This window comes from Fringilla coelebs (genome assembly GCF_963513975.1).
Source record: "Fringilla coelebs genome assembly, chromosome: 9".
NCBI lineage: Eukaryota > Metazoa > Chordata > Aves > Passeriformes > Fringillidae > Fringilla > Fringilla coelebs.
The window spans coordinates 760728-788461 of NC_140067.1; the positions used below are offsets into that span (position 1 = coordinate 760728).

At 53.2% G+C, this 27734-nt stretch overlaps 2 protein-coding genes across 3 annotated transcripts; both read left to right on the forward strand.

Annotated features, from left to right (window-relative positions):
- The first annotated feature begins 9238 nt into the window (after positions 1 to 9238).
- ZRANB2 (zinc finger RANBP2-type containing 2) lies at positions 9239 to 19251 on the forward strand. Its single transcript, XM_084211054.1, has 10 exons — positions 9239 to 9366; positions 9675 to 9727; positions 9914 to 10022; positions 11106 to 11188; positions 12069 to 12145; positions 12454 to 12591; positions 13385 to 13557; positions 15537 to 15623; positions 16979 to 17143; positions 17662 to 19251. The coding sequence occupies exons 1-10, from the start codon at positions 9311 to 9313 to the stop codon at positions 17723 to 17725; spliced, it is 1005 nt and encodes a 334-aa protein (XP_084067180.1). The 5' UTR covers positions 9239 to 9310; the 3' UTR covers positions 17726 to 19251.
- Positions 19252 to 20084: 833 nt separating this feature from the next.
- PTGER3 (prostaglandin E receptor 3) lies at positions 20085 to 27356 on the forward strand. Of its 2 annotated transcripts, XM_084211653.1 has the most exons (3): positions 20085 to 20937; positions 25165 to 25474; positions 25539 to 27356. In XM_084211653.1, the coding sequence occupies exons 1-2, from the start codon at positions 20125 to 20127 to the stop codon at positions 25441 to 25443; spliced, it is 1092 nt and encodes a 363-aa protein (XP_084067779.1). In that variant the 5' UTR covers positions 20085 to 20124; the 3' UTR covers positions 25444 to 25474; positions 25539 to 27356. The 2 variants fall into 2 exon arrangements, with proteins under 2 accessions (XP_084067779.1, XP_084067778.1); XM_084211652.1 differs by having other exon boundaries at positions 25165 to 27356.
- The last annotated feature ends 378 nt before the right edge of the window (positions 27357 to 27734 follow it).

Genomic DNA, 27734 nt, shown 5'->3' on the forward strand with positions numbered 1-27734 from the left:
ATTACTCAAATCTTTACATTTTTATCAATGGCCTTAATACACTTTGCCATTTAATTGTACAGAGCCATCCTTTACGAGAGTATCTGTACTTTTTAAAATAAATCATGCTTTTAATTTAAAAAGCCCCTCAACATCCCATGAAAAGCTACAGATGGAGTTTTCATAGAGAGTTGTTTGAGTCCTTCTCCCATTGAACACGTCCTCAGCAGAGCCTCGCTGCACCTGCTGCTTTACATCTCTGAATATTCATGGTCCAGCCCCGAGGAAGGGCTGGGGGGGCTGTCCCAGGCCCTGGGCTCACCCCATCCCACCCAGCCCCAGCTGACCCCACTGCTCAGGCTCAGGGACTGTGCCCAGCGGGGGGAATCCCTCCCTGGAAGCAGGAGAGGCCCTGGCACAGGTGCCCAGAGCAGCTGGGGCTGCCCTGGATCCCTGGCCAGGCTGGACACTGGGGCTGGAGCACCTGGGGCAGTGGGAGGTGCCCCTGCCATGGCAGGGTGGCACTGTGGTGGCACTGGGTGGCTTTGGCCCTCACACCCAAACCAGCCATGACTCTGATTTTATGAGCTCCACCTCCTTGGCCTTCACTTGGAATTCTGCTGATTTTTTTTTTTTATTTTTTTTTTTAAGTGAGGGTAAAAACAGAGTTTGCTGTGACCCTGCAGTGTTTGTATGGGAGCAGCACCCCAGAGGATCCAGGGACCCAGAGAATCCAGGAACCCATAGGATACAGGGACCCAGAGAATCCAGGAACCCATAGGATACAGGGACCCAGAGAATCCAGGAACCCATAGGATACAGGGACCCAGAGGATTCAGGAGCCCAGAGGATTCAGGAGCCCAGAGGGATACGGGAACCCAGAGAATCCAGGGACCGAGAGGGATCCAGGGACCCAGAGGATTTATGAGCCCAGAGAGATCCTGGGACCCAGAGGATTCAGGAACTCAGAGGATTCAGGGACCCAGAGGATTCAGGGACCCAGAGGGATCCAGGAACCCAGAGGGATCCAGGGACCCAGAGGATTCAGGATCCCAGAGGATTCAGGTACCCAGAGAGTCCAGGGACCCAGAGGGATCAGGGGACCCAGAGGATCCAGGGACCCAGAGGATCCAGGGACCCAGAGGATTCAGGGACCCAGAGGATCCAGGGACCCTGAGCAAGCCCTGTCCAGGAGTGGTGCCTCTGCTGGGAGGCCACTCCAACACAAGAATAAATCTCCACGTGGACATTTATTACAAATTCTAATGCAAACAGAGACAGGGATTTTTATTTCTTGCTTCTGAGCATATGTAGAATTTTAACACAAGCGTTTTATTAAAAATCAGAGCTATGAATCATTCATGGCCAACAAGTGACTCCCACTCGTTGGCAGAATGACCCAAGCTTGGCTTTTCACTGACAACAAATAAAGCAGTGCCTAATGAGCCCAGACAGGTTGTTCTGAAGGCACGGGAGAAGCAAAATCAGGTGGATTTTTAGGATTCAAAAAAATGATATATTTTGTCAGCATCTCACTGGGTTGGTTTTTTATTTCCTTTTTTGAATAATGAATGGAGTTGTTTTAAGGCAGTGCTAATGCTGGAGCGCTGGGTGAGGGATTCAATGGAGAGGCTGTCAGGGGCTCTGCTATTTCTCTGACAAGGTTGTCATGTCCCTGTGACACCTGACGTGCACAGCCACGGCTGATCCACGGCTGGAAGATGGAATTGTCACTCTGCATTACCTGGCACCAGCAATTACCTGGCTGGAGAGGAGAGGAGAGGAGAGGAGAGGAGAGAAGAGAAGAGAAGAGAAGAGAAGAGAAGAGAAGAGAAGAGAAGAGAAGAGAAGAGAAGAGAAGAGAAAAGAGAGAAGAGAAGCAGGCTGGGTGGGGCTGGCAGCACCCTGGGCTGTGGCAGGTGTCCCTGCCCATGTCCCTGCCGTGGAACCAGAGCAGCTTTAGGGTCCCTTCCAACCCAAGCCATCCACGAGCTCCAGCTCGGATGGGGAGCGCTGCACGGGTCTGCGGAGGGGATCCCGGGCGTGGATCCCTTGTGGAGCCCGTTTCGGTGGGAGAGCTCCCAGCTGCCCGGGTTTGCCGTCCCTCAGGCCGGTGGTGGCCCTTCCCCGCGGTGTCCCCGCAGTGTCCCGGCAGCAGCAGGACACGGGCCCGCCGTGCTCCTGGGGACGGCTCTCAGCGCCCTGTCCTGGTCCCCTTCCTCAGGGAACGGCTCTGCCATAACCATGGCAACGTGGAAGCGCTGCTGGCAGCGCCGGCGGGGCTGTGACACGAGCAGGAGGCACAGTCACACCCTGCCGGGCTGGGCAGGGACCCTGCGGGCTGGAGGCGCTGGGGAAGGGTCGGGGGGGGGGGGTCAGACTGAGCCGTGGTGACTGATCCCACACTGGGGACAGAACTGCCCCACCTGGCACCTCCTGGGTCCCTCTGCTCCACCTGGCACCTCCCGGGATCCCTGTGCCCCACCTGGCACCTCCTGGGATCCCTGTGCCTCACCTGGCACCTCCCGGTGTCCCTCTGCCCCACCTCTGCCTCACCCAGGCTCTGCCCCATCCCCTCATCCACGTTTGGGCTGGGGATCAGATCCAGCCTCAGGGCAGGGGTAGTTGACACATCTCAGGAGGGCCTGGGGAGAAGGTCTGTGCTGAGGAGGGGCTGAGCTGCCAGCCCCCCACACCCTGCTGGGCTGGGGGCTCCCCAGAGCGGGCTCTGGCCCTTTTGCTGGTGGCAAACAGCCCTGTGTGGGATTCCCAAATTCCCCAGGAGCCAGGAACACTTGGGGGTCTCCCTGGACATCCAGAGGATCAGGTCACAGGGGCTGTTCCCTCTCGGGGCTGCTCAGTTCCTCCAGCCAAACTCCTCCTCTTTGGTTGGCTGGTTGGTTGGTTGGTTGTTGCTTTATTTTGTTAGAACACAACTTGGAGAAGAAGCCAAATATTTCCTGTCAGGGAGATGCAAAAAGCAGAGAGCAGCAGTGAACTCCGAGTGTGAGGAGTCACTTCAGCACCCAGAGGAGCCAAATTCTGCCCCAGAGTTTGGTGCAGTTCAACGCCTTCAACAAGAACAGGGCTCAGAGCAATAATATTTTAGTTAAAATTGCTGCAAAAACTTGGTGGTGCAGTTTCTTCTGGAATTGTTCCTTACCCTTTAAATGTTCAACTGGCACATTCCCATGGACTGGGATCCGTGTGAACAGACTGCAGCACTTGTTTATGGAGGCAGATTGCCAGAGGAAGAGATGCTTTGGCAAATACATTTCATTTACAAGAACAAAGTAGAAAATTGTGGTTCAAATCGATTGCTGAGAAGGGGTTAATTGTTTCTGAGCCCGAGTTACACTTTGGTTGACTTCACACCAAATTTCAAGGAGTAAACTTGAAATTTGCAGGAGTGACTGGATCTGCAAAGCCTTGCAGGGAGCACTGCTGGTCCTGCCACGGGCAGAGGTGGAAAGGCAGAGGTGAGGAAGGTCTGAAAGCACAGAAACCTCCCCAGAAAGGGCTGCAGCCTCCAGGGAGGTGCTCATATGCCAGGGATGGATGTTCCTGGAGGCAGGAATTCCAGGAACTCCTGGTTAGTGGTGGAGTGAGGGGAGCACCAGCAGAGGTTAATCACAGCTTGTTTTCCTTGACAACCACTCCCCAAATGATGAACCTTTTCCAACCTGCCTTTTACAAAAATATATATATTAGATCTTCTTTTTACCTGCCTCACCTTTACTCCTACACTTGCCCATTAAATGCTTTTGCTCCAAGAAATTTGTGATCAAAATCAGGTTCTTTGAAGCACAGTAATTAATGCTGTTAGTGGGGGCATTATTTATCCTGCATCTCACCTCTGGGCTCCAAACACACCTTTGAAATTTATAAATATTGGCTTTTCTTTGTGTGTTTTTCGGGAACACACGTTCAGGGAGCAGGTTTGGAGAACAGGATTGCTGCTTTTCCTGCTGGGAGTGCCCCTCCTAGGGTGACACAGGAGCACAGAGCCCCTCAGCACCATTCCCCAGCGTCCCACAGGGGCTGGAACCGGTCCCTGCCCACCTGCACTGCCAGGCTGGAATGCTGGAAGAGCCTTCTGTGCTCTCCAGGGACAGTGGAATGCTGGAAGAGCCTTTTGTGCTCTCCAGGGACAGTGGAATGCTGGAAGAGCCTTTTGTGCTCTCCAGGGACAGTGGAATGCTGGAAGAGCCTTTTGTGCTCTCCAGAAACACTGGAATGCCGGAGGAGGAGGCTTTGCTGTCCTCACAGAATGATCTGCACCATGCTGGAAAAGGAACAGATGACAGGGTTTTGTGCTGTTTCTCCTGTCTGACAGACTCCTCTGATTCCAGAGGGGAATCCTGCAGTCCTTTCCTGAAAGGCACCCCAGAGGAGGGGAACAGAAGGAAAATGAGAGGGAAACAGCAGTGAGAACCACAGAGCAGTTTCTTGGATAAGCTCGGAAGCACAGGCTGGTGTGGCTTGGGAGAGGCCCCACAGCTCGGTGACTTCTCCTGAAATGAGCAAAACTTGGCTTCATTTCACTTGGCTTTGGAGACTGAGTTTAAAAACCTAAACCCTGTGGCTCCAGGAGACTCCTAGGCCGAGCTGCCAAGGCCGAGAGAATTGAGGGCAAACCCAGTCTGGATGTCCCTGTCAGAGGAGCGAGGAGCATCCTGAGACTGGCTGATCCCTGAGCGAGCCCCAGCCCTGCAGCAGCTCCTGCCAGGAGGGATTTGCTGGAGAAAATCCCACATCTCCATCAAACTGAGGCTGCAGAGAGGCTCTGTCAGCGATGGAGGCGGGGGGAGGACGTGCTGCTGCTGTTTGGGAGATGAGGATTTGATGAGATGTGATCCCTTCCTGCTGAAATCCCGTGTTATCCCAGGATCAGGGCTGCCAGGGGCTGGGGAGAGCAGAGCTCTGAGCTGACACAGGGTGAGCTGGGAAGGCTCCTCCTCTGACAGCTGAAGGGCTTTCACTGCTGAAAGTATTCCCCATTACTGCCTCCCCAACGACACACAAAAACAGGGAATGCTGGCAGACCAGGAACAAACACATTTAGGAGCAGCCTGGTGGGAAATGCAAACTTCCACAGCCAAGGCAGCTGGGCCTGGGATCCATCAGTCCTTCAGCACCTCCAGCAGCAGGAGGGGAATGGCCAGGTGGGATCCACAGCTCCCTGGGAATCACCCAGGCCCTGGGCTGTGTGACACAGGTGTGATGTGTGTGTGATGGGTGTCACACACATGTGACCCCTGTGTGCCCTGTGTCCCCCACAGAACCAGGGCTCAGTGGACATTTGCCAGCTCTACCCTGACTAAAATACATTTCTATATTATTTCAGGTATTTCTGTAGTGATTTGATGTGAGTTTAGCAGGCTTGAATTGTTCCTTAATTATTAAATCAATGAATGCCACACAGGGTCTGACTTCTGCACGGGTCACAGGTTGAAGAAGATCATTCCAAAACACAACAGCTTGGGATCATGTGGAATCCAGGATGGATGGGGTTGGAGGGACCTCAGAGCTCCTCCATGGCAGGGACACCTCCCACTGCCCCAGGCTGCTCCCAGCCCTGTCCAACCTGGCCTTGGGCACTGCCAGGGATCCAGGGGCAGCCCCAGCTGCTCTGGGCACCTGTGCCAGGGCCTGCCCACCCTCACAGGGAACAATTCCTCATTCCCAACATCCCATCCCACCTCTCCCAGGGAACAATTCCTAATTCCCAATATCCCATCCCACTCTCCCAGGGAACAATTCCTAATTCCCAAAATCCCATCCCACCTCTCCCAGGGAACAATTCCTAATTCCCAATATCCCATCCCACTCTCCCAGGGAACAATTCCTAATTCCCAAGATCCCATCCCACCTCTCCCAGGGAACAACTCCTGCCCAATCTCTGCTCTAAATCCAAAACCTCCCCAAGCTGCCCAGCCAAAGGTGGCACCGGAACAAAGCAGGGCTGACCAGCTGTCCGTGGGCATCCTACACCCCGTGGTGACCCCACACCAACCCCGCCCTGGGGGTGTCTCAGGGCTCCGTGGCACCTGCAGTGCCCAGCACAGCCCCACATCCCACATCCTGGTTATGCCAGGAGCCCCCCTGCTCGCTGCAATCCCAGCAGCTCCAAGCAGGCCTACAGCAGCCAGCTCGCCCTGCTGGAAGCACTGCGCTCCTTTAACTCCCAGAGCTGAAATTATTATTATTATTGTGTCTTGGAAGGCATCAACAGTGTATTAAGTGCTTTAAAGTGATGCTTAAAAACCTGGGAGCCCTGAGCTGCTGAGTGAAGAGCGTGGCACGAAGGCAGCACCCCGGGAAGGGCTGGGAAGGGCTGCAGGCACAACCTTCCTTTAATTACCTGCCTTTGATCTTCCTGGCCTTTGTACCATTTAGTTTTTCTTCAGGAAACTGATTTTCAGGGCTCGTTGGTAGGAATTGGCTGTCTAGAGCTGGGCCAATTAAACAGTTTTCTGCACATTGATTCATTCTCAACTGCTCGCTTTCATTACGGTAAAATGATGGCTGATGTATTTCTCATTTACCGGGTTATTATCAATTCCTCAGCCTCGTCTGAAGGCCAAATGTGCTGTGATAGAAACAGGAATCCAATAAAAGTGTTCACAAGCTATTGGGATACGGGGGGAAGATATTTAAATGGAGCTTTGTGGGAGGAACACGGGAAAAGAGGAGCAGCACAATGGAAATCCGAGAGCAAAGCTGCTCCTTCAGGAAAGGGAATATCCTGGACAGTGACAGGATTGTGTCTGGGAACTCCAGGTCCCCCCTTGTCCACCTGGGCTTTGCTTTAGTCATAAATTAAAAGTTTGGGGCTATTTTTCAGTTCCCAGTTGCCTTTTCAGCTTTTAATCACAGCTGTGGCTGCCCCTGGATCCCTGGCAGGCTGGACACTGGGGCTGGAGCAGCCTGGGACAGTGGGAGGTGTCCCTGCCATGGCAGGATGTGGAACTGGCTGGGATTTAAATGTCCTTCCCAACCCAAACTGCTCTGGAATGCCATTAAATTTCGTAAATATTGGATGAGCAGAGTTTAGCACACAGATTTCCTTCCGACATTCCTGCTCAGCCAACATTTTTTGGCACAGAGAAGGAGATCCCAGCAGAAGAATCCCTTCCATCACTCATTAATTTACCCCCCGGGCTGCTTTGCTCTCCCTGGCACGACACTTTCTGATGGGTATTCCCACTTCTATGAAAGGCTTTTCCCTAAAGGCACCCGGGAATGGATCAGCTCCAGGCTGGTCCTCCCTGGAGCCCTCGGGAGCAGCTGGGTGGTGCCTGTTGGTCAGGAGCAGGCAGGGAATACTGGGAATATCCCGCGGCCAGAAGTAAAGTTCTGTTGCATTTCTTTCATGGGAAAGAGCTTTAAATAAGAAGAGACGATTAAAATGGACCAATGACCTGCACTGGTATGGTAAAAAAGATAGTTTGTCTAGTTGGCTTTAACTGAGATGGTTCTTAGCCAACTGTAAGGCAGCTCCTTTTCCGTAGACTCTTTTTTGTTAATTACTTAGGATTTTCAGCTGCATTGCATGAGCAAAATTAATGGTTTTGCAGAATAAAACTGCATCCAACAGCTCCGTGTCCCATGCCAGGAGCAGCCCGAGGTGAATCCATGCTCGGTCCCAGGGCCAGCCCCACACGGTGACCCTGGTGGTGTTTCCTATTGCTGGCTGGCATTTAAAACACCCCATGGAAAAGCGGGTTTTTCCACGGGAAACGCGCGTTCCTCAAGTGCCACCTGCTGTACAGCAGGACGCGGCGGCGGGGAGCGCCTCCAGCAGCCTCATTCCAAATTGCAGCCCAGCCTCCCCGGCAGCAGGAAAACACAGCTCTGTCCTTCCCGATCTCGGGGGACATTCCCTGGGTGGGAATTGCACGGCCCCCCGCGCAGAGCGGGCGCCTAGCGCTGCTTTACGCTTTTATAAATAAACAGCAATAGCGCTGTCATCTCCTCTTCACCCCGAGAGGGAGTGATAAAAACCAGCTCCAGAAGCAGATCCCAGATGATTTTCCCACAGGATGTGGCTACGAGAAGGAGAGAGGGAATAAAAACTGGCAGGAAGGGAACATTTGCTGTGAACAAACACGCAGCGGGGACGTGGTTCGGCAATGCTGGGCCACCTAAGCACTGCAGATCTTGGCAGATCACACCCAGGACAGAAGAAAGCAGGAAGGGGGATATCAGAGATGGTTTGAAAGGAGATACCAGGAGAGCACTGAGGATGGGCACAGCCCTGGCACCCTGGGGACACCCAGGGGACAGAGGACAATGTCCCACAAGCCATGGCATGGGTCATTAATCCAAATAAAAATATTTATTTAAATAACGGATTGACTCGAACACTCCCACACTGATCGTTATCCCAAAGATTTAGGGACAGGTCCATCCCCAGAGGGTGCTGGCACTGCCCAGATCCCCAGGGAACGGGCACAGCCCCGAGGCTGCCAGAGCAGCTCCAGGAGGGTTTGGGCAGCTCTGCCAGGGATACCTGGGGGGGATTTGGGGTGTCTGGGTGATCTTTGGGGTCCCTCCAGCTCAGGATGTTCCCTGACTGTGACTCTGTGACCCCGGAGCGCTCCCTGTCCCGCCGGGATGTCCCTGGGACCATGAAAACCAGCCCAGCCCGGCGTGTCTGTGCCAAGGAGGGTTTGCGGGGTGGCTGCTCGGAGCCCCCCGGCAGCGGCCGGGCCCCGCGGGGCTGCTGTGCCGGGGAGGGAACAGCCGAGAGCTCCCGTGAGGGACGGGCAGCTGTGCCACCGGGCCGAGACAGAGACACAAACGGGCTGGGGGCAGAGGAGATTACACCCCTGAAATGCAGTGCCACCCCTGCCACGGCAGGGACGCCTCCCACTGCCCCAGCTGCTCCAGCCTGGCCTGGGCACTGCCAGGGATCCAGGGGCAGCCACAGCTGCTCTGGGCACCTGTGCCAGGGCTGCCCACCCTCACACAGCCCCGTCCTGCCCCGCTCCCGTTCTCCTTTCCTGTTTCTATTCCCTTTCTCATTCCCGTTCCCTTTTTCCTTTTCCATTCCCTTTTCCCAGTTTCTCATTCCCTTTTCCCTTTCTCTTTTTCCCTTTCCCGTTCCCGCCCTCGGATCCCCCTCACGCCTCCCCTCCGCCAGGGGGCGCTCGCGCCCCGCTCGGGCCCCCGGCGGCCGCGGCTGAGGCGTCCGCGGCGCTGCCTGAGCGGAAGGCGCGCGGGCGGGGCCGGGCAGGGCGCAGGCGCGCGGCGGGCAGCCCGCGCGGCGCAGGGCCCGGGTCCTGCGTGTGGCGGCGGCGCTCGGCCCGGCCCGGCTCGGCCCGAGATGGCGACCAAGAACTTCCGCGTGAGCGACGGCGACTGGATCTGCCCCGACAAGAAGTGAGGGCACGGCCGGGAGCCGCGCGGGGCAGAGAGCGGGAGCAGGGCGGGGAGCGGGGCGCGCCGGCAGTGTGGACGGGGAGCGAGGCAGGGAACGGGACCGGGAGCGGGACTCCCGGAGCCGCGGCCGCCGGCTCGAGGGGCCACACGGGTCCGGGCCCGGCCCGGCCTCGGGGAGCTGGCTCCTGGCGTGGGACAGAGTCGGGTTAAATTGCGGCGCTCGGGCTGAGCCCCCGGTGCTGGAGCCCCGCGCTGCGCGGGTTGCGGCCCCGGTTAATCCCGGCCCTCGTGCTCTGCTCCGTGCCCAGGTGCGGGAACGTGAACTTCGCCAGGAGGACGAGCTGTAACAGATGCGGCAGAGGTGAGTTCCCGGCAGCACACACGCCTTGTCCCCTCGTCTCTTTCTGCCCCGTAAAACAGCACTAAAAACTTCTGTCGAACCCGAAGCTGTTTGAGAAGTCCACTTATTTTTGTTTAAAAGACCTTGAAATGTTTCCGGTAAGTTCCGAGGCTGCCGTTTCAGGCGCTCTTGTGTCTCTCCCCGCAGAGAAGACGACGGAGGCCAAGATGATGAAGGCGGGGGGGACGGAGATCGGGAAGACGCTGGCCGAGAAGAGCCGGGGGCTGTTCAGCGCCAACGACTGGCAGTGCAAAACGTAGGCTCGGACACACGGCTGCTGCCTCTGCCTGGGAACTGCCTGTGCTGCGGGGACAGCCGGGCACGGGCCACAGCCCCGGGCCGTGCTCTGGGCTCAGCCCTCGTTTGCTGCACGTTAATTAATAGAGCAGCAGAAACGGCAGCACTGCCCAGGAAAAAGGCCAGGTTTGATAAGCTGAGACACTGCCCAGGTTTGGAGGGAATGTGGAGATGGCACTGCCACCCCCATGGCATTGGGAGGTGCTGCCTTCCCTGTGAGGGTGGGCAGCCCTGGCACAGGGTGCCCAGAGCAGCTGTGGCTACCCCTGGATCCCAGCAGTGCCCAAGGCCAGGCTGGACATTGGGACAGTGGAAAGTGTCCCTGCCATGGCAGGGGTGGCACTGGGTGGGCTGTGATGTCCCTTCACACCCAAACTAGCTGTGGCTCTGGGATTCTTGGATGTGGCAATTCCAGAGAGCACCTGGCCTGGCACCAGCAGCTCTTCCCTCCCAGGGCAGGGAACGGAGCTGGGAGGGGGCTGGAGCCCCAGGAGAGGCTGAGAGAGCTGGGAAAGAGCCCTTCCTGTGCAGCCATGCTCCTACCCATTGATTTGACATCTTCCCCACATGTGTCCAGTGCTGTCACCTTCCCGAGTGCTGTGTCCCCACCCTGGTATTCCCAGTCTGAAGGATAACATTCCCAGTCCAAGGATAACCTTTTATTCCCAGTCTGAAGGGTAAGGTTTTATTCTTAGTCTGAAGGATAGCATTCCCAATTGAGGGTAACCTTTTATCCCCAGTCTGAAAGATAACATTCCCAATCCAAGGGTAACCTTTTATCCCCAGTCTGAAAGACAATATTCCCAATCCAAAGATAACTTTTTATTCCCAGATAGATTGAAGGGTAAGGTTTTGTTCCCAGTCTGAAGGGTAAGGTTTTATTCCAAGTCTGAGGGATATTTTATTCCCATCTGAAAGATGTTTTATCCCCAGTCTGAAGGGTGAGGTTTTATCCCCAGTCTGAGGGATGTTTTATCCCCAGTCTGAGGGATGTTTTATCCCCAGCCTGAAGGGTGAGGTTTCCATCTCTGTCTCCCTGCAGCTGTGGCAATGTGAACTGGGCGCGGCGCTCGGAGTGTAACATGTGCAACACCCCCAAGTACGCCAAGCTGGAGGAGAGGACAGGTGAGCTGGGGGTGCCCGTGGTGCTGGCACTGCTGGCAGAAAGGGCTCTGGGAATCAGAGTGGGCATTCCTTGTTTTCCCTGAACTGGCACAGTTCATACAAGATGCATGGCCTCAGTGAGCTTCGGTGCTGAGGGCAGTGGTGGCTCCGAGGGGGAAGTTGGGGAACGTTCAGCCTAAGCTGCCCCTGTGTTGGATTTTGATGTCAGGACTTTGGAAGCAATGTTTAATTAATCTGCAGAGGCCTCCTGTGGGCTGGCCATGTATAGATAAGGCTGTTATCTGCTCAGCAGGGTGAGGGCTCAGTTTCAGCTCTCCTGAGGGAACATGAGCCCAGAGGGAACTGGGCCAGGATCTCCTTACAGCTCCTGCACTCTCCCCTCTGCACCTGGGACCAGGCAGGGCATTCACTGCAGGACTGGAGCAGGGCAGGGAGTTTAGAGCACAGGGTGGAACACAAAGGCACAGAAATAAGGGAACCTAGAGAAGAGCACAGAGCTTATTATTCAAAAGGAAAAACAATATTTCAGTATTGAGTATTGTGAAAATAGTAAAGGCTATTAAATAATATAAGCATATTTCATATAGTTATTATAATTGTAAATAATATATCCATGCATTTATTATTTAAATAACTTAATGAAGTACTTAGTACTTAATTAACTTGATTAATACTTATAGTGATCCTAATCCATTATTTTAATTGGATTTGTGAGAAACTGCATTTAATAAACGTGTGTGGGAACAATTCATGTTCCTCCTGAGATCCTGTTACATCCTTATGGCAGATGTGTGATTCCCTGAGGGTTTGCAGAGCCCCTGAGGAGGTTTCTGTGCTCCAAGCAGCTGAAGGCATTGTGTTGTTTTGCCCCTTTTTCAAGGCTATGGAGGAGGATTCAATGAACGGGAGAATGTGGAATACATCGAGCGGGAGGAGTCCGATGGGGAGTATGATGAGGTAAGGGAGAGGCAGGGGTTGCTCTGGGGAGACTCTTGCTGTGTTTTTTAAGGCTAGCCCGTAAAATTGAAATGCAGAATGCTCAGATTCCCATTCAGCTCTGTGGAGGCTCATTGTCCCCAAGACAAGCATCTCTTTAAAAGTTCCTTTTTGCTAATTGATGTTCCATTAGTGCTCCCCTATCCCTTGGGGCAAGATCCTATTCAAAATTGATGATTATTTATTTTCTTATAGAAGTGTTATCAGAAATACAGTTGGTGATTGTGTTTGTTTAAATCCTGTTCTAATCCTGGCACAAAATTCCTCAGTTTGGGCGCAAAAAGAAAAAGTACCGGGGGAAGCCGGTGGGTCCTGCCTCCATCCTGAAGGAAGTGGAAGATAAGGAGTCTGAGGGGGAGGATGAGGAGGATGAGGATGAAGATCTCTCCAAGTATAAATTGGATGAGGTAGGATGGCTGTTGTCTTGAAGGAGTTTTTAATCATGATTTCAGTGCTGCCCAGGAGCAGGGGCAGGGCTGGTCAGTGTTTTCAGCTGCCTTTGTAGCAGAGCTCTGGCAATAACAGCGCCCAAAGCTGCTGGAAGAGATGTGCACAAGCTCTGCTTTGTTCTAACACCTGCACTCAAAAATGGGCAGTTCCTTAAATCATAAATGACAAGCCTGTCTGAGATCAGAACCCAGAACTCCAAGATCTTTATTTGGAACCTGGATGCATGGTTACCATGTATATTGAGTGCTCTTGAGTTTTCTTCCTTTTAAAACCACATCAGATTTATTTTTTATAAAATGAAATAAAATATTCTGAGGGCTTTTTTCATCTTTTCTGGGCTATATGAGTACCACTTACTGGATTTTCAACATCTTTGGGCAGCAGCCCTGCAGAGACGTGCAGATGGTTCTGTTTTACACAGCAGTCACCAGACTTTGTATATGAGATCTGTCTTGGCAGAGTTGGGCTTTGCTTAGAGATTCTGAGGGTGAAAATTCATTTAAAGTAAGTGGTAAAAATGTCTGTGCTCATTAACTTCATTAAATAAAGGGGGGGGTGTTGCAAGTTTTTTATTACTTTGGTTCAAAACCAATTTTCAGTCACTCCTTACCGCTTAAAATTGTGGGGTCTCATTAAATTCCGTTCAGCTTTCAAAGGCTGGGAAAGAGCACGAGGTAAAGGCTGGGATAAGTGAAAACTGAAGGGGAGCTCAAAGCATTGCCTGAGCCTGCTGTGTTGTGCCTGTGGCAGGATGAGGATGAAGATGATGCTGACCTGTCCAAGTACAACCTGGATGCCAGTGAGGAGGAGGACACCAACAAGAAGAAGAAGCCGCCGAGGCGCAGCCGCTCCAAGTCCCATTCCTCCCACTCGCGCTCGTCCTCGCGCTCATCCTCTCACTCGAGCTCAAGGTCTAGGTCCAGGTAAACGGGTACAGGTCCAGGGTAACGCCAGGCAAAATGTCAGTATCTGACTTCCTTATTTACTTTGTTTCATTGCCTTACAGTTGTGTGATGATGTGAATAACTCTCCATTTACAGAGATGGTGCTGCTCTGCCTGAGCTGCAGCAGGGAGGCTCTGTGGGGCTTGTTTTAGTGATTTAAGTTGATGTTTGGTGAAATCCTTCAGAGAAATGGAATAATGTGATTTATTTTCAGGTTTTCAGGCTCGTTGGCCATGTGTGGTTCTGTTGTTGAACAGAGGGGGGCACTGCTGGAGTGGGAGGAGGTGGCAGAAGAGGCAGTGACAATGCAGCCCAGGCAGATTCAGGGAAAGGACACAGTGGGAGTATCCTGGGAATAAAGACAAGAAACTTGAACTTGAGTTAATGGCAAGTAACAAAGTTTTAAACGCAGTGGCAATGTTGTCAGAACCTTCCCATCCCTGGAACTGTCCAAGGCCAGGCTGGACAGGACTTGGAGCAGCCTGGTCTGGTGAAAGGTGTCCCTGCCCATGGACCAGCGAAACGAGATGAGCTTTAAGGTCCCTCCCAACACAAACCACTCTGGAATTCTCTAATAACACTGAAGTTTATAGGGGACCTCACATAGGTGTGCTGGGCAGGCTTAAGCTCTCTCATTGTTATTTAAATTCAGTAATAAATGAACAGTTCAGTCAGTGTTTTGAAATTGGGTGATGTCCATATTGGAGCTTTTGAGCTGCCTTACAGCTCATGCAAGGAGCATCCTGATAATTCAGAACAAGCTCCCAGGGTCATTTATTAAATTCATATCTGTAAAGTTCAAGTTTCTTCTAATCTTCCCGGCTTCATCATTGCCCCTCTGTGCTCTCAGTGCTGTCACTGGCCAAATTCTGCAGCCCCAGCCTCTGGCTTGGCTTCTCCCCATCGCTGTTGGCTCTTGTTCCTGCTGCCTCTTCTGTTTCTTCAGCCTCCCCTGCTTCCCACTGCTCAGAGCAGTGTGAGTGCAGTGCTTGGCTGGGGGGCTCCAAGGACACTCAACAATCTCACCTGCCCATAACTTTGGTCATTAATTCACAAATATTAACAGTGAAGTAGAGAGTAACTTGTCCTAACTGACATTTCAACTTCCTCTTGAACTTTTTGCTTTTAGCTACAGATAATTGGAAATATCAGTTGCCATTTGTGGATGCCTTTTTTGTGGGTTTTAAAAAGGTTTCAATGTAATTTCCTAGCTAGGATATATTCACACTACTATGTCCTGCCCAGTAAAATGAGAAAGTCATGGTAATAGAGGCCAGCAAGTAGAATATATTTTACCTGAAAATATTATTAGAATTTGTTATTAGAATTTGTTTTCAGTGCTTTTGGTTCCAGTGGTTGCTGTAGCCTGCTGCCATTGTTAAATTCCTCTTGTGGTTTGTGCTTTAGAGAAAATCCATCAGTGAAAAATTGGGAAATAATTGTGGCCAGTTACAAGTTGTATTGGATATGGCAATATTTTAGCCCCAAATTAACCACTTGATTTATAATGCTGGGGAAAATCTTTATGAAAATTTGAAGGTGATTACAAAGTGCTTGTGAGAAATGGCTGGTGAGAAATTGAGCTGCCCAATCCTAATGCTCTCATCTGCTCTGCCTTTGAAGGAAACTGATGGGTTTCCAGTTAAGGCACAAATTAAAGCATTGATTTCATTAAATAATGAATAGATAGGAAGTTATTTCCTTTTGCCAGATAACTGCAATCCTGTTTAATTGTTGTGTTTTGTTTTGGGAACCATAATCTGAAGCTGACTTTGTAATGTTTTTAATGCTGTGTAGAAGTGTCTGGTTTAAAGTGTGCTGTAGTGATGCTGGGGGCAGGAGGGGATTGGCATTTAGGACTCAGACTGTGTTGCTGCCTCGTGTCTGCTGCTCTCAGGAGCAGTAACTCTGCTAAATGCAGGTCAGACCCTGGAAAACGATCTCCCATGTTGTTGCAGGTCCCATTCCAGGAGTTCTTCCAGTTCCAGATCGAGATCCCGCTCCAGCTCCAGGGAACAGTCGCGGTCCCGTGGGTCCAAATCCAGGTGAATGAGGTACCAGCCTGTCCCTGCACAGACACAGGGCACAGGCTCCAGCTGCTCTGGCCCCACCGTAAGGCTGTGCTGCTCAGACAAACATTAACTGCTTTTTATCTTGGAAGTCAGACCTGCTGGGTCTCTGCACCGGGTGTTGCCACCAGCTGAGTTCACTGAGGAGCAGAGGTTTTGGTGCGAGAGGTTAAGTCTGGCCTAAGCTGGACGAGCGGACGCCACCGAGCTGCAGTGGAGGAAGAAGGATTTGAGTGCATGGTTCCCTGCTGCAGGCATTTGGGTGCTTTTCCTGTTTCCACTGGGGCTGCTTGAGCTGGAGGAACATTAGAAATGCTATTGTCCTTCTGGTTTTGTGTTCAGTGAGAATTCTGCATCTTCCACAAGACAGGGCAGCCGTTCCTGTATAAACCTGGGGGATCATAGGAAAATGTTGGTAGGACATGGTGGGAGAGGCTGAGAGCAGTCAGAGTGATTTGTGTAGAGCATCAGTGAGCTGGACAGGGCACAGGAACATAAGCACACTTGAGGTGTCCTTGCACAGGCATTCCATTGACAGAACATTCCCACTGTGATGGAATGAAGGGCTGTCCCTTCTCCATACATGCAGAGAATCCCGAAATTCTAAATGAGGTAGGGAAGAAGAATCACAAATGGTGCCACCACCCCTTGGGGGCAGAGGCATGCTGTGGATTATCCCACGAGGGTCAGCACAGGATGGAATCCATGCTTTTGGGAAGAGGAAAGGTGCCCCTGTGCCCCACCAGAGGGGCACTGTGTTCCAAGAGATGTTTTTAATATTCTCACTCTATTCTGAGAGGCTTTTTGCAGTATTTTGGTTGAGGAAGGTTTTAGTCTCTTCACAAATGTAGTTTGAGATCTGTAAATATAACAGCTGGATTTGATACTGTTCGGTCAGATGAACATGCAGTGTGAAATGTCCGTTAGGATAAAGTGAACCATGGTAAATCAGCTTTAGATCTTTGCTTTCCAGGTTATTCTGATGTGTGAATTTAACTGCTGAGGATGGTCCTTACAGAGGCAACTTCCCAGCAGCCTCCCAGTGCTTTTTTCCCAAAATAGCTCATTTTGGTGAATGCTAGGAGGAGCTTTCCAAACCACTGGTGGTCTATTTATCAGGAAACACTACTTAGCAGCATTTTTTAGGCAAGCTGCCCTGGCAGTAGTAGTGTTCTTGGCAGAGTAAGTATGGAAGCCCCTCATGTTTATTTTCCGTGCCCTTGGAGGAAACAGAGTAGCGAATGTTCATGAAAACTGTCTCTGCTTGTTCTGTCTTTGTGCCTTCTCCATGTTCCCAGAATTAAATGTGGTTTATTTCTCAATCAATAAAGATCCAGCTCCAGGTCCTACAGGGGGTCTTCCACCCCAAGGAAAAGATCTGGCTCCAGCTCTCGCTCCTCGTCTTCCCCCGAGAGAGGCAAGAAGCGAAGCCGCTCTAGATCCTCTTCCTCTGGTGATCGCAAAAAAAGGCGCTCGAGATCACGGTCACCCGAAAGGTTTGGGTTTATGTAGAATAAGAATGGCTGTATTGAGATGTGTGATGGTTTATTGTAGTTATCCAAGGACTGAGATTCACTGGGAAGCTATTGAATCTGAGCAGTTATTCTCATAGTAAAAGTAGTTTCCTCACTTGCCCTACTCTTACTTTTGTTAACCCCTGTGTAATTGTTTTTTTTAATAATTTTCCCCCCTCCAACGAAAGTCCTCCTGGTAGGAGCATGTTCTGTATAAAGACCTGGCTCACCCTTCTTTCAGTGTGTGACAGTGTTAATGTGTTCATTATTGAATTATTTTCTTAAGTAAATACTGCGTTGAAATAGAAACTGTATTCTACTCTCAGTATTAAACTTAAACTTTTAGTGTTAAATTAGCGGCTTAAAGTTACTTGTATATTCTTGTAAGGCCCCCATGAGATATACTTGGCTTCCAGCTATGGTAGGATGCTGCTCAAAGTGGGTGCCAGGATGAATCTGAGCTCATTTCTGTGCATGCTTTCTCCATTTGTATCTTGCAGACGCCGCAGATCTTCCTCCGGATCCTCCCATTCTGGTTCCCGTACAAGTTCTAAAAAGAAATAATGTGTAAAAGCTCACACTTACAAAACCCCACCAAAATTCCAGTCAGTGCATGAGACATTTTTAAGAAGTTGGTGTCTTACTTGGTCAGAAGTGCTCAATCTGCTAGTAGAGGTGCATGTCTGTCCTGGCTTTCTGGCAAACTGCAGCTTTGTTCATCCATCACCCAAACCCGCAGTAGCATTTTAAGCCATAAACTCCCCGGCACAGGGGGAAGTTCTGTGGTGTGGGGGGGGTTTATTATTTTTCAAGATCAGTCCCTCCATTCCTGGCTCCCTCAGCTGTAGGAGCAGGTTGGGAATGTCCTGGCACAGCTCTTTGTGCGAGGAGGAAGCCGTGAGTTTTCCAGAGCAGGATGGAGCTCCCGTGGGACCACAGCAGGGGCAGGGCTGGGGGCACCTGGGGCCAGCAGTGGGGCCTTGGGCTGAGCAGTTTTTGTTTTGCCACGTAGCAGTGCCAGTGCAGATGGACACCCCTCTCTAGCAGCTCAGACCCCCGGTCCATCATGATTCCAGAGGGAATTAGCCTCATTCCTGGCGAGGGAGGACATTTGCAGCCAGCACAGTGCTGTGGCTGTGGTGGTTTCCAGAGCCCGGACTCCGGGATCCCTCCTTCCAAACGGATCAGTTGGGATCTGCTCTTGGGCTGGAGGAGTATGGAACTGGCTCCTTGGAATCAAGGGAAGCTTCTGCAGGCCGCCTGTAAAATTTCCTTTGGGGCTGACTAAAATTTTCAAGGTATCTTAATTTTATTTTTCTTTAAAAATGAGAATGAATAAACTGTGTAGAAAGTTCTGACATCTTCAACGTCTTCTTCATCGATCATTCTTTTTCCCTTCAACATAATTTATGGCTTAAAATGCTTTATGGAATCCATTTGAGTATAAAACTTGCTCTCTCTTGAGCTCCGTTTGGTTAAGAAAGGTTTTAGTTTCTTCAGTGCCATCACAAGGTAAGTATGGTAAGGAAAACTCTTCTTTTTAAGCAAGCAAAGAGCAATATACCTTCATTTATTTCAGTAATAAAACTGCCAGATTTGCTGCTTGTTTTGATAAACTGCACAGAAACAAACGGAGCAAAATCGAAAAACTCCATTCTGCTTTTTTTTCTCTTTTTTTTTTTCTTTTTTTTGAGCCATGTCTTTTGGACTGGTCTAGAAGCAAAATGTTTTTGGTGTAGAAGTATTTTGATAAATCTCTTTGCAGAAAAAATGCAGTTTCTTCTTTAATGCTTTCTTTTCTCTCTAATTTCCATGCTAATGTGTGTAGGTTGCACAAGAACAGGTTAGTCTGTAACTGTGCCTCTGACTACAACGTCCAACTAAACTGTAAAACCAGATCAAGTAGACGCTCTGTTGTTAGCCTTGGGTTTTCTTGTGCTTTGTATTCCAATTGTTGCTGTACTTAACAGATGGGAGGTTTGAAATTTAGCAATTGATAGGCCACAGGCAAAGGAGGAGGAGGATGGTTCATTTGGCTTAGAGAACGTGTAAGGCAAAATGATGCTGTAGACAAGTGTAAATAAAACCTGTGAGTCAACTGTGCTCGAGTGCTTTGTCTTGGGGACACTCAGACTTCCTGGTGACCTGCACTGGCCCTGGCTCCTGTCACCTGGACTGACCCTGTCACCTCCACCAACCCCGATTCCTGTCACCTGCACTGGCCCTGGCTCCTGTCACCTTCACTGACCATGATTCCTGTCACCTGCACTGACCCTGATCCTGCGAGTCAGGTTGCCTGGCCCACAGATCCTATGTGTTCACATGGTTGCAATCCTTTAAGTCTTAAAAATAATTTTTAATTTCAACAGCAAAAGACTTAAAAAACTTAGAGGTGTTTTCACAGAGTGATGGAATATCTAAGGCTAGATGGGACCCACAGGGATCATTGATCCAGAGCCCCCAGTAATCCCACCTTGGGCATCCCTGGCAGAATCCAAACTCTCCCGGCAACCTCAGACCGTGCCGATGCCCTGAGGAGTGCCGGCACCCTCTGGGGGAAGAACCTTTCCCAAAATCCACCCTGAGCTCCCCTGGCCCAGCCTGGGGCCGTTCCCTCTGCTCCTGTCTCTGTTCCCTGGAGCACAGCCCGACCCCCCGGCTGTCCCCTCCTGGCAGGAGCTGTGCAGAGCCACAAGGGCCCCCTGAGCCTCCTTTGCTCCAGCCTGAGCCCCTGCCCAGCTCGCTCGCTCCCGGCCCAGCCCGGTTCCCGCTCCGAGCCCTCGGGCGCTGCCCGCTCTCGCTCCCGCCCCGCCTCTCCCGGCCCCGGGGCGGCTCCCGGTCCCGCCCGTCTCACATAAAGCGGCGGCGCGGCGCCACCGCCTCCGTGCCCGCTCCCTGCCCGCTGCGTGCGGGACCTGCCGGCTCCGTGCCGGCTCCATGCGGGACCTGCCGGCTCCTCCAGGATGAGCCCCTGGCAGCAGCGGCCGCCCAACGCCAGCGCGGCCGGCGGGCCGGGCCCGCGGGGGAACGGCACGGGCCGAGCGGCGGAGCGCGGCAGCGCCGTGTCCGTGGCCATCCCGCTGACCATGATGCTGACGGGCGTCGTGGGCAATGCCCTGGCCATGCTGCTCGTGTCCCGCAGCTACCGCGCCAAGGGCAGCCGCAGGAAGCGCTCGTTCCTGCTGTGCATCGGCTCCCTGGCGCTCACCGACATGCTGGGCCAGCTGCTCACCAGCCCCATCGTCATCTCCGTGTACCTGTCGGGCCGGCCCTGGGCGGCCATGGACCCCTCGGGCCGCATCTGCGACTTCTTCGGCTTCAGCATGACGGTGTTCGGGCTGTGCCCGCTGCTGATCGCCAGCGCCATGGCCGTGGAGCGGGCGCTGGCCATCCGCGCCCCGCACTGGTACGCCAGCCACATGAGCCCGCGGGCCACCGAGCGCGGCCTGGCCGCCATCTGGGCCGCCGGCGTGGCCTTCGCGCTGCTGCCGCTGGCCGGGCTGGGCCGCTACGCGCTGCAGTGGCCCGGCACCTGGTGCTTCATCAGCGCGGCCGGCGGCAGCGCCTTCGCCGCCGCCTTCGCCGCGCTGGGGCTGCTGTCCCTCGTGGTCACCGGCGCCTGCAACCTGGCCACCATCGAGGCGCTGGTGTCGCGCTGCCGAGCCAAGGCCGGCGCGGCGCAGCCCGGCTCGCGGTGGGGCCGCATCGCCACCGAGACGCTGCTGCAGCTGCTGGGCATCATGTGCGTGCTCTCGGCCTGCTGGGCACCGCTGCTGGTAGGTGACCCCCGGGCTGCCCTCGGCATCCTCGGGGCCGGGAGCCAGCGCGGCCGGCACGGGGAGGCTCCGGGGGACATCCATGGACAGCCCCTCGGGAGGACAGCGGGGACAGGGCCAGGGGTGCAGACATGGCACGGGTGTAGGAGAGGAGCTGGGAGAGGTCCCAGAGGGGGACATCCATGGACAGCCCCTCGGGAGGACAGCGGGGACAGGGCCAGGGGTGCAGACATGGCACGGGTGTAGGAGAGGAGCTGGGAGAGGTCCCAGAGGGGGACATCCATGGACAGCCCCTCGGGAGGACAGCGGGCATGGGGACAGGGGTGCAGACATGGGACGGGTGTAGGAGAGGAGCTGGGAGAGGTCCCAGAGGGGGACATCCATGGACAGCCCCTCGGGAGGACAGTGGGGACAGGGACAGGGGTGCAGAGCGTGGGATGGGTGTAGGAGAGGAGCTGGGAGAGGTCCCAGAGGAGAGCCGAGTGCAGGGAAAGCAGCTGCGGGAACCGGAGATTAAAGGAGGAGAACAAGGTTGTTGTGCAGAGGAGAAAAGGGGGATGTGAGGAGAGGCTCTGGGAGTAGGATGCTGCAGCTGGATGGGATTTAGGAGCATTTGTTTGCTCCCACCTTGCAGCAAAACTTCTGTCAGTGTTTTGTGAGAAAACACACAAGCCGTGACTCTGTGAGTGCCTTGTGGCTGGCAGCCTGCTGTGTTTGATTTACAGCAGCCTTCAGGGCTTGTCCAGCCTGGTTTTTATGGATCTTTGCATTGCTTTCCACTATATTATTATTCCTTCCTTAAGAACCTCTCCTCGTGATGTAGCGGTGGGGGAGGCAGAATCCACATCTTTGCTGTGTGGGACCAGGGCACACCCAGGGGTCTGGAATCCCAAAAGGCTGGGTTATTCTATCAAGGACTAGTAGGATTTTTGCAAAATTTGTTCTTGGGCTCTCTGAGCAGGATGGGATGAAGCTGGTTGAGGAAATGCTGAGGTTATGTGAAAGGTTCTTTCTGGCTGGAGAAGGAGTTTTCTCCTTGTCCTGTCACCCCTGAGGGTTCCACCAGCCTTTTGGCTTGACAGGAGAGCCCTGAGGTGGGGGAAGCTTTTCCTCCTCCCTCATAACCAGGTAAACCAGTGAGGTAGCAGGGATTCCCCTTGGTGGTTTGGTGCCCTGGGCAATTCCATGGTTTCAGAGGCAGGAGTCAACCCACAGGCATGAGGGATTTCAGCAGCACTTCCCTCAGAGGCTGCAACACTTGGAGGTGTGGAACTTCTTCTGTGGGGTTCTCACAATCCAGACTCATGGCTGTGGGGGTGTTTTTATAAATACACCTCCATTTTTATACACAAACCTCCATTTACCTGCTCCCCAACCTGTTCTGTACACCCCTGAAGTGCAGGTCAGGAATTAGAGAGCAGATTTTGGAGAAGTGAGCACGGAGAATGCAAACGCCTTTTCAGTGAAAGCCAGCTCGTAGCAATCGTTTAACCTGTAGCTGCAGCACTCAGCAGTCATAAGAAACAGCTGAAATGGAAATCTGGCACTTTACAGAGGAGGGTTTTTTGTTTCTGTGGTTTTTTTTAAAGACATCTGAGTTTTGTAACTGAGAACTAATGGATCCTGGCAGCTGCTGCTGTGAGGTAAACAACGCCCTGGCCACACACGGTATTTTTAGAGCTGATCTGTTGATGTAAACGACAAAATCAAATGTGATTTAGCGGCAGAGGGAAAGCTCTGACATGTGGCTGTGCTCTGGAGGGCTCCTTGCAGTGTCTGGCTCTCTGCTGGCTTGGGGAGGGGGAGGAGAGCAGACAGTGCAGGAATTGTTTCCTTTTTCCAAGCGCACAGGAGGGCTCACGGGGAGCACCTGGGAGAACACCCCACTCCAGGGTGGTGTCAGTTCACACTGACCTGTTTGTTTTGGAGCCTGTACTGACAGGACACGGGGAATGGCTTCCCAGAGGGCAGGTTTAGATGGGATGTTGGAAGGAATTCCTGGCACAGGGTGCTCAGAGCAGCTGTGGCTGCCCCTGGATCCCTGGCCAGGCTGGACACTGGGGCTGGAGCAGCCTGGGGCAGTGGGAGGTGTCCCTGCCATGGCAGGGATGGCACTGGGTGGGATTTAAGGTCCCTTCATTCCCAAACCAGTCTGGGATTCTGGGATAGCCCCTGAGCTGGAGGGAAGCAGACAAATGACCCCGAGGTGAAATGGAGCAAGCTGTTCCTTGATTTCACAGAAATGCTGCTGCAGCCCAACCTGGAATTATAATAATAATAATTTTGGAATTCCAGCTACAGAATTATTCCTTCCCAGAGTTGTTCCCAAGTTATTTAAAGCCAAAATGCTCAGAAGTTCTGCTGCTCTTCCTGTTAAAATACTTCTGCTCCTTATCCCTCCTGGCAGACGGAAATTACAGACGTATAAAACCACACTCATGATAACAGTAAAGTTTTGGCTGTTCTCGTTGAACAAATCCAATCATCAGCATTTTGAGCCAGATTTTTTAATGGCATGTATTATGTTGACTTTATTCCACCTGATGTTGTTCCTCTGCCTTGTGCAGGCTTTTAATCCATTTAGAAGACCAATACAGGCCATGATAAACAACCTCTAATGATATCAAACAAACAAAATTTCCAGTAGAGCAGCTGTTGGCCCAACAACTACTCCAATAAAGGGGTATTACGTAATAAAACCAGAAAAGGGCAGCAGTTGTGTGCTTGGGAAATGTATATTTATTAGCCTGGTGGTTTTGGAGCTCCATCTGAAAAAGAGATGGCAGAGTCTGGACAGGGCCAGTGCGTGAAGAGCCAGGGAAGTGGTCAGGTTCTGGCAGTGTGGGTCTGGTGCTCCAGTGGCTCCTGATGTGCTCTGGGTCTGTATCCATGTTTTTACAAAGTTCTACATCCCTGTTTTCACAAGGCTCTATCCATGGCCACTTCGGTCAATGAAATGTCATGGGTAGAATCCTCAGATGCTTCTGTTTAAAGAAACAAAAACAATCCTGTGCTGTCCACACTGCCCTGCCCTCCAGACTCAGCCCAGGCTTTCCAAGGTCAACACATGGTTATTGATCTGGCACCCAGAATATCCCTTTGAGTGGAAAAATCCTCCCTGGAGCCCCTGCTCCCGGTCACTGTGGCTCCGGCTGTCCCAGCCTGCGGGGACAGCAGCAGCCCAGCTGTGACCTTTGTGGTGACACAGCTCTGAGGAGGCTTCCTCTGGGATTGCAGGTTGGCCTGCCTCTTTCCAAGGGCCAGGACTGGCAGTGATTCCCAGCAGGTCTGCTCCCTTGGGCTCTTCCCAGCAGTTTTGGGCCTGGCTGCCAGTTCAGCTGGGGCTGGAAGGGCTGGGAGTGCTGGGCAGAGCTGGAGGTGCCCCGGGGCAGCTGGGGGTGCATCCATTGCTGTGGGACTGGGAGCACACACAGCAGGATGGACAGACAGCCCCGCTGGGAGCACACACAGCAGGATGGACGGACAGCCCCACTGGGAGCACACACAGCACAGTGGGCACTGGGAGCACACACAGCAGGATGGACAGACAGCCCCAGTGGGAGCACACACAGCAGGATGGACAGACAGCCCCACTGGGAGCACACACAGCAGGATGGACAGACAGCCCCGCTGGGAGCACACATCACAGTGGGCACTGGGAGCACACACAGCAGGATGGACAGACAGCCCCGCTGGGAGCACACACAGCAGGATGGACAGACAGCCCTGCTGGGAGCACACACAGCACAGTGGGCACTGGGAGCACACACAGCAGGATGGACAGACAGCCCCACTGGGAGCACACACAGCAGGATGGACAGACAGCCCCGCTGGAAGCACACACAGCACAGTGACAGCCCCGCTGGGAGCACACACAGCACAGTGGACAGCCCTGTTCCTCAGGGATCCCAGGCAGCATGCTCAGACAGCTGGGGCCTCCAAGTCAGGAAAGATTTGCAATCAGAAGAAGGAGCCGTTCGGGCAAACGAGGTGTTCAGGAGCCCTCCCACAGAATCCCATACAGGGGTTGGGGGGACCTTAAGCTCACGCAGTTCCACAGGCAGGGCCACCTTCCACCATCCCCGGCGGCCCCAAGCGCTGTCTGGGGCACCGCAGGGATGCAGGGGCAGCCCAATAGGCCCTGTGCTGCCCCAGCAGGCTGTGTGCTGCCCCGGTGGGCCATGTGCTGCCCCGCAGGCACAGCCCCTCACCGTGTCCCCTCCGCAGGTGACCATGCTGCGGATGGTGTCGGAGCCCGCGGCCGGGCCGTGCCGGGGCTGGCAGCGCTGGGAGCCGCGCAGGGAGTGCAACCTGCCGCTGACGGCCGTGCGCCTGGCCTCGCTCAACCAGATCCTGGACCCCTGGGTGTACCTGCTGCTGCGCCGCATCCTGCTGCGCAAGTGCCGCCAGGCCGCCGGCGCCGTGTCGCGCTGCTCCAACGCAGAGTGCAGGGACAGGGACGGGGCCCTCACCCTGTCCGAGGAGATCCGCCGCACCGCCGCCTGAGCGACCCGCACGATGGCCTGGGCACACCGCGGTGACCTGGGGGACGTCCCACAATGGCCTGAGGGACACTGCACGATGGCCTGGGCACACCGCAGTGGCCTGGGGGACGTCCCACAATGGCCTGAGGGACACTGCACGATGGCCTGGGGACACCGCAGTGGCCTGGGAGATGCTACAGTGGCCTGGGGGACATCCCACAATGGCCTGAGGGGACACTCCAAAATGGCCCAAGGGGACATCCCACAATGGCCTGAGGGACGCTGCACAGCAGCCTCTGGGACACTACAGTAGTCTGAGGGGACACTCTGCAATGGCCTGAGGGACACTCTGCAATGGCCTGAGGGACTCTCTGCAGCGGCCTGAGGGGACATTCCCATAGCTCTGGGAGCCGCGGCCACCTGGAAACCCTCCTGGGAATCTGCTCCGTGCTGGCACCCCCTCACGGTGTCACTGCTTGGGCCCAGAGTGCCAAGTTCTTCCTGCAGGGTGCCACACGTGCCGGGATACAGCAGGACAGGACACTCCGTGGTCACTGGCGGCTGAGCGCACAACGGGACAGGGATATCCCACAGTCCCTGCAGAACGAGACAAGGGACATTCCACAGTCACTGCAGACAGGATGAGGACATGCCATGGTCACTGGCACTTGTGGCTGAGCTGCAGAACGGGATGAGGACATGCCATGGTCACTGCAGAACGGGATGGGGACATGCCATGGTCCCTGCAAACAGGACGAGGACATCATCCCATCATCCCATGGTCACTGCCACTCGTGGCTGAGATGCAGAACGGGATGGGGACATCCCATGGTCCCTGCAAACAGGACGAGGACATCATCCCATCATCCCATGGTCACTGCCACTCGTGGCTGAGATGCAGAACGGGATGAGGACATCCCATGGTCCCTGCAAACAGGACGAGGACATCATCCCCTCATCCCATGGTCATTGCCACTCGTGGCTGAGATGCACAGTGGCAGGTCTTGTGGGCCTGAAGTAGACCCTGGGGGGGCTTCTCTTGTTTTAAGGTGCAAAAATTGCTTTCCTGACAGCCAACAGATTCTAGAGAAGGAATTACTGAGGGGACTCGCTCCTGAGAATGTTTAATACTAACATTATCTCCTTCAGAGTCCTTCCTCATTTTTTCTGGAGGGGCGAGAGGAGACAGGGAGAAAAACCACAGGGAATAAAGAAAAAAAAATGAAATTTGATTGGATTTCAGTGTCTTAAAACTGAGCAGGGGTGGTGGCAGTGATGGAACATCCATCCCTCCCAGGAACTGAAGGCAGCACGAGTCTCCTGAGTCACAGATGTGTCCTGATAAACACGCGGCGCGTGGCAGCTGAAGGGAGCTCGAGGAGGGTTAGCACTGGGGCAAGGGGACAAATCCCTGATTTTTCCCTGTGGAATGCCCAGACAGGCTGGAATTGCTGCTTGCTGGGAGCAGAGGGAGAGGGGCTGGAGCATGGACTGCTGCTTCTTCTCAGTGAGAGCCAGAGCCCCTGCTCCCACGGGAGCTGTTCTCTGGGAGTGCCCCTTGCAGGGGCTCTGTGAGCAGTGGGGATGGCACTCTGTTCCTGCAGTGCCCTACGGAGTGCCCAGAGCAGCACCCCAAAGAGTTCAGCTCCTCCTCCAAAAACACAAGTGTGGCAGCCCTGGGAGCTTTTAAACTGCAGCAACTGGAAGCAGGGGGTGGAAGTGTGTAAATTTGTCAGGTCTTTTGCCAAAGAAACTTCCGTGGTTTAGTTACAAACTCAGTTCCAATCCATTTGTGCCAGATCTGAGGCTTATTTTTTAAAAAAAGCTGTGTCTTAATGCATTTTCTTCACCCTTTTGGAGCTGACAGCCTCTCATGTCTCCTGTTTTGTGGCCTTCAGGGTGAAGTTAAATGCAAATACAATAAAATACAGCTGATATTCCATGTGCCAGGCACTGTGGAATTCAGGGGTCTTACAGGCAAATGAAGTCCTGCATCTGTGAGGAATTTCTTGCACAAAACCTTTTCTTTTATTCTATTTAATTTGTTTATAAAAGTAACTCCTCAGCAAAGAATTGGTGCCTTCATTTTTGTTCTGCATTGTCTGATTCTTCTCCACGTAAATCTGATTTTATCCAGGTGATGTCTGAGTCCGGCCTAAAAGCCAAGGTTTAGCTGTAATTGAAGACCCAGCCTAAAACTAATGGATTAAATGCCTTTTTTAGCTAGAGTTGCTCGACCCTGCTCTGTGCTGAGCTACTCCTGGGTGTAACAACTACAGGTTCATCAGGGCTTCAGTTACTGGGTGCTGCTTG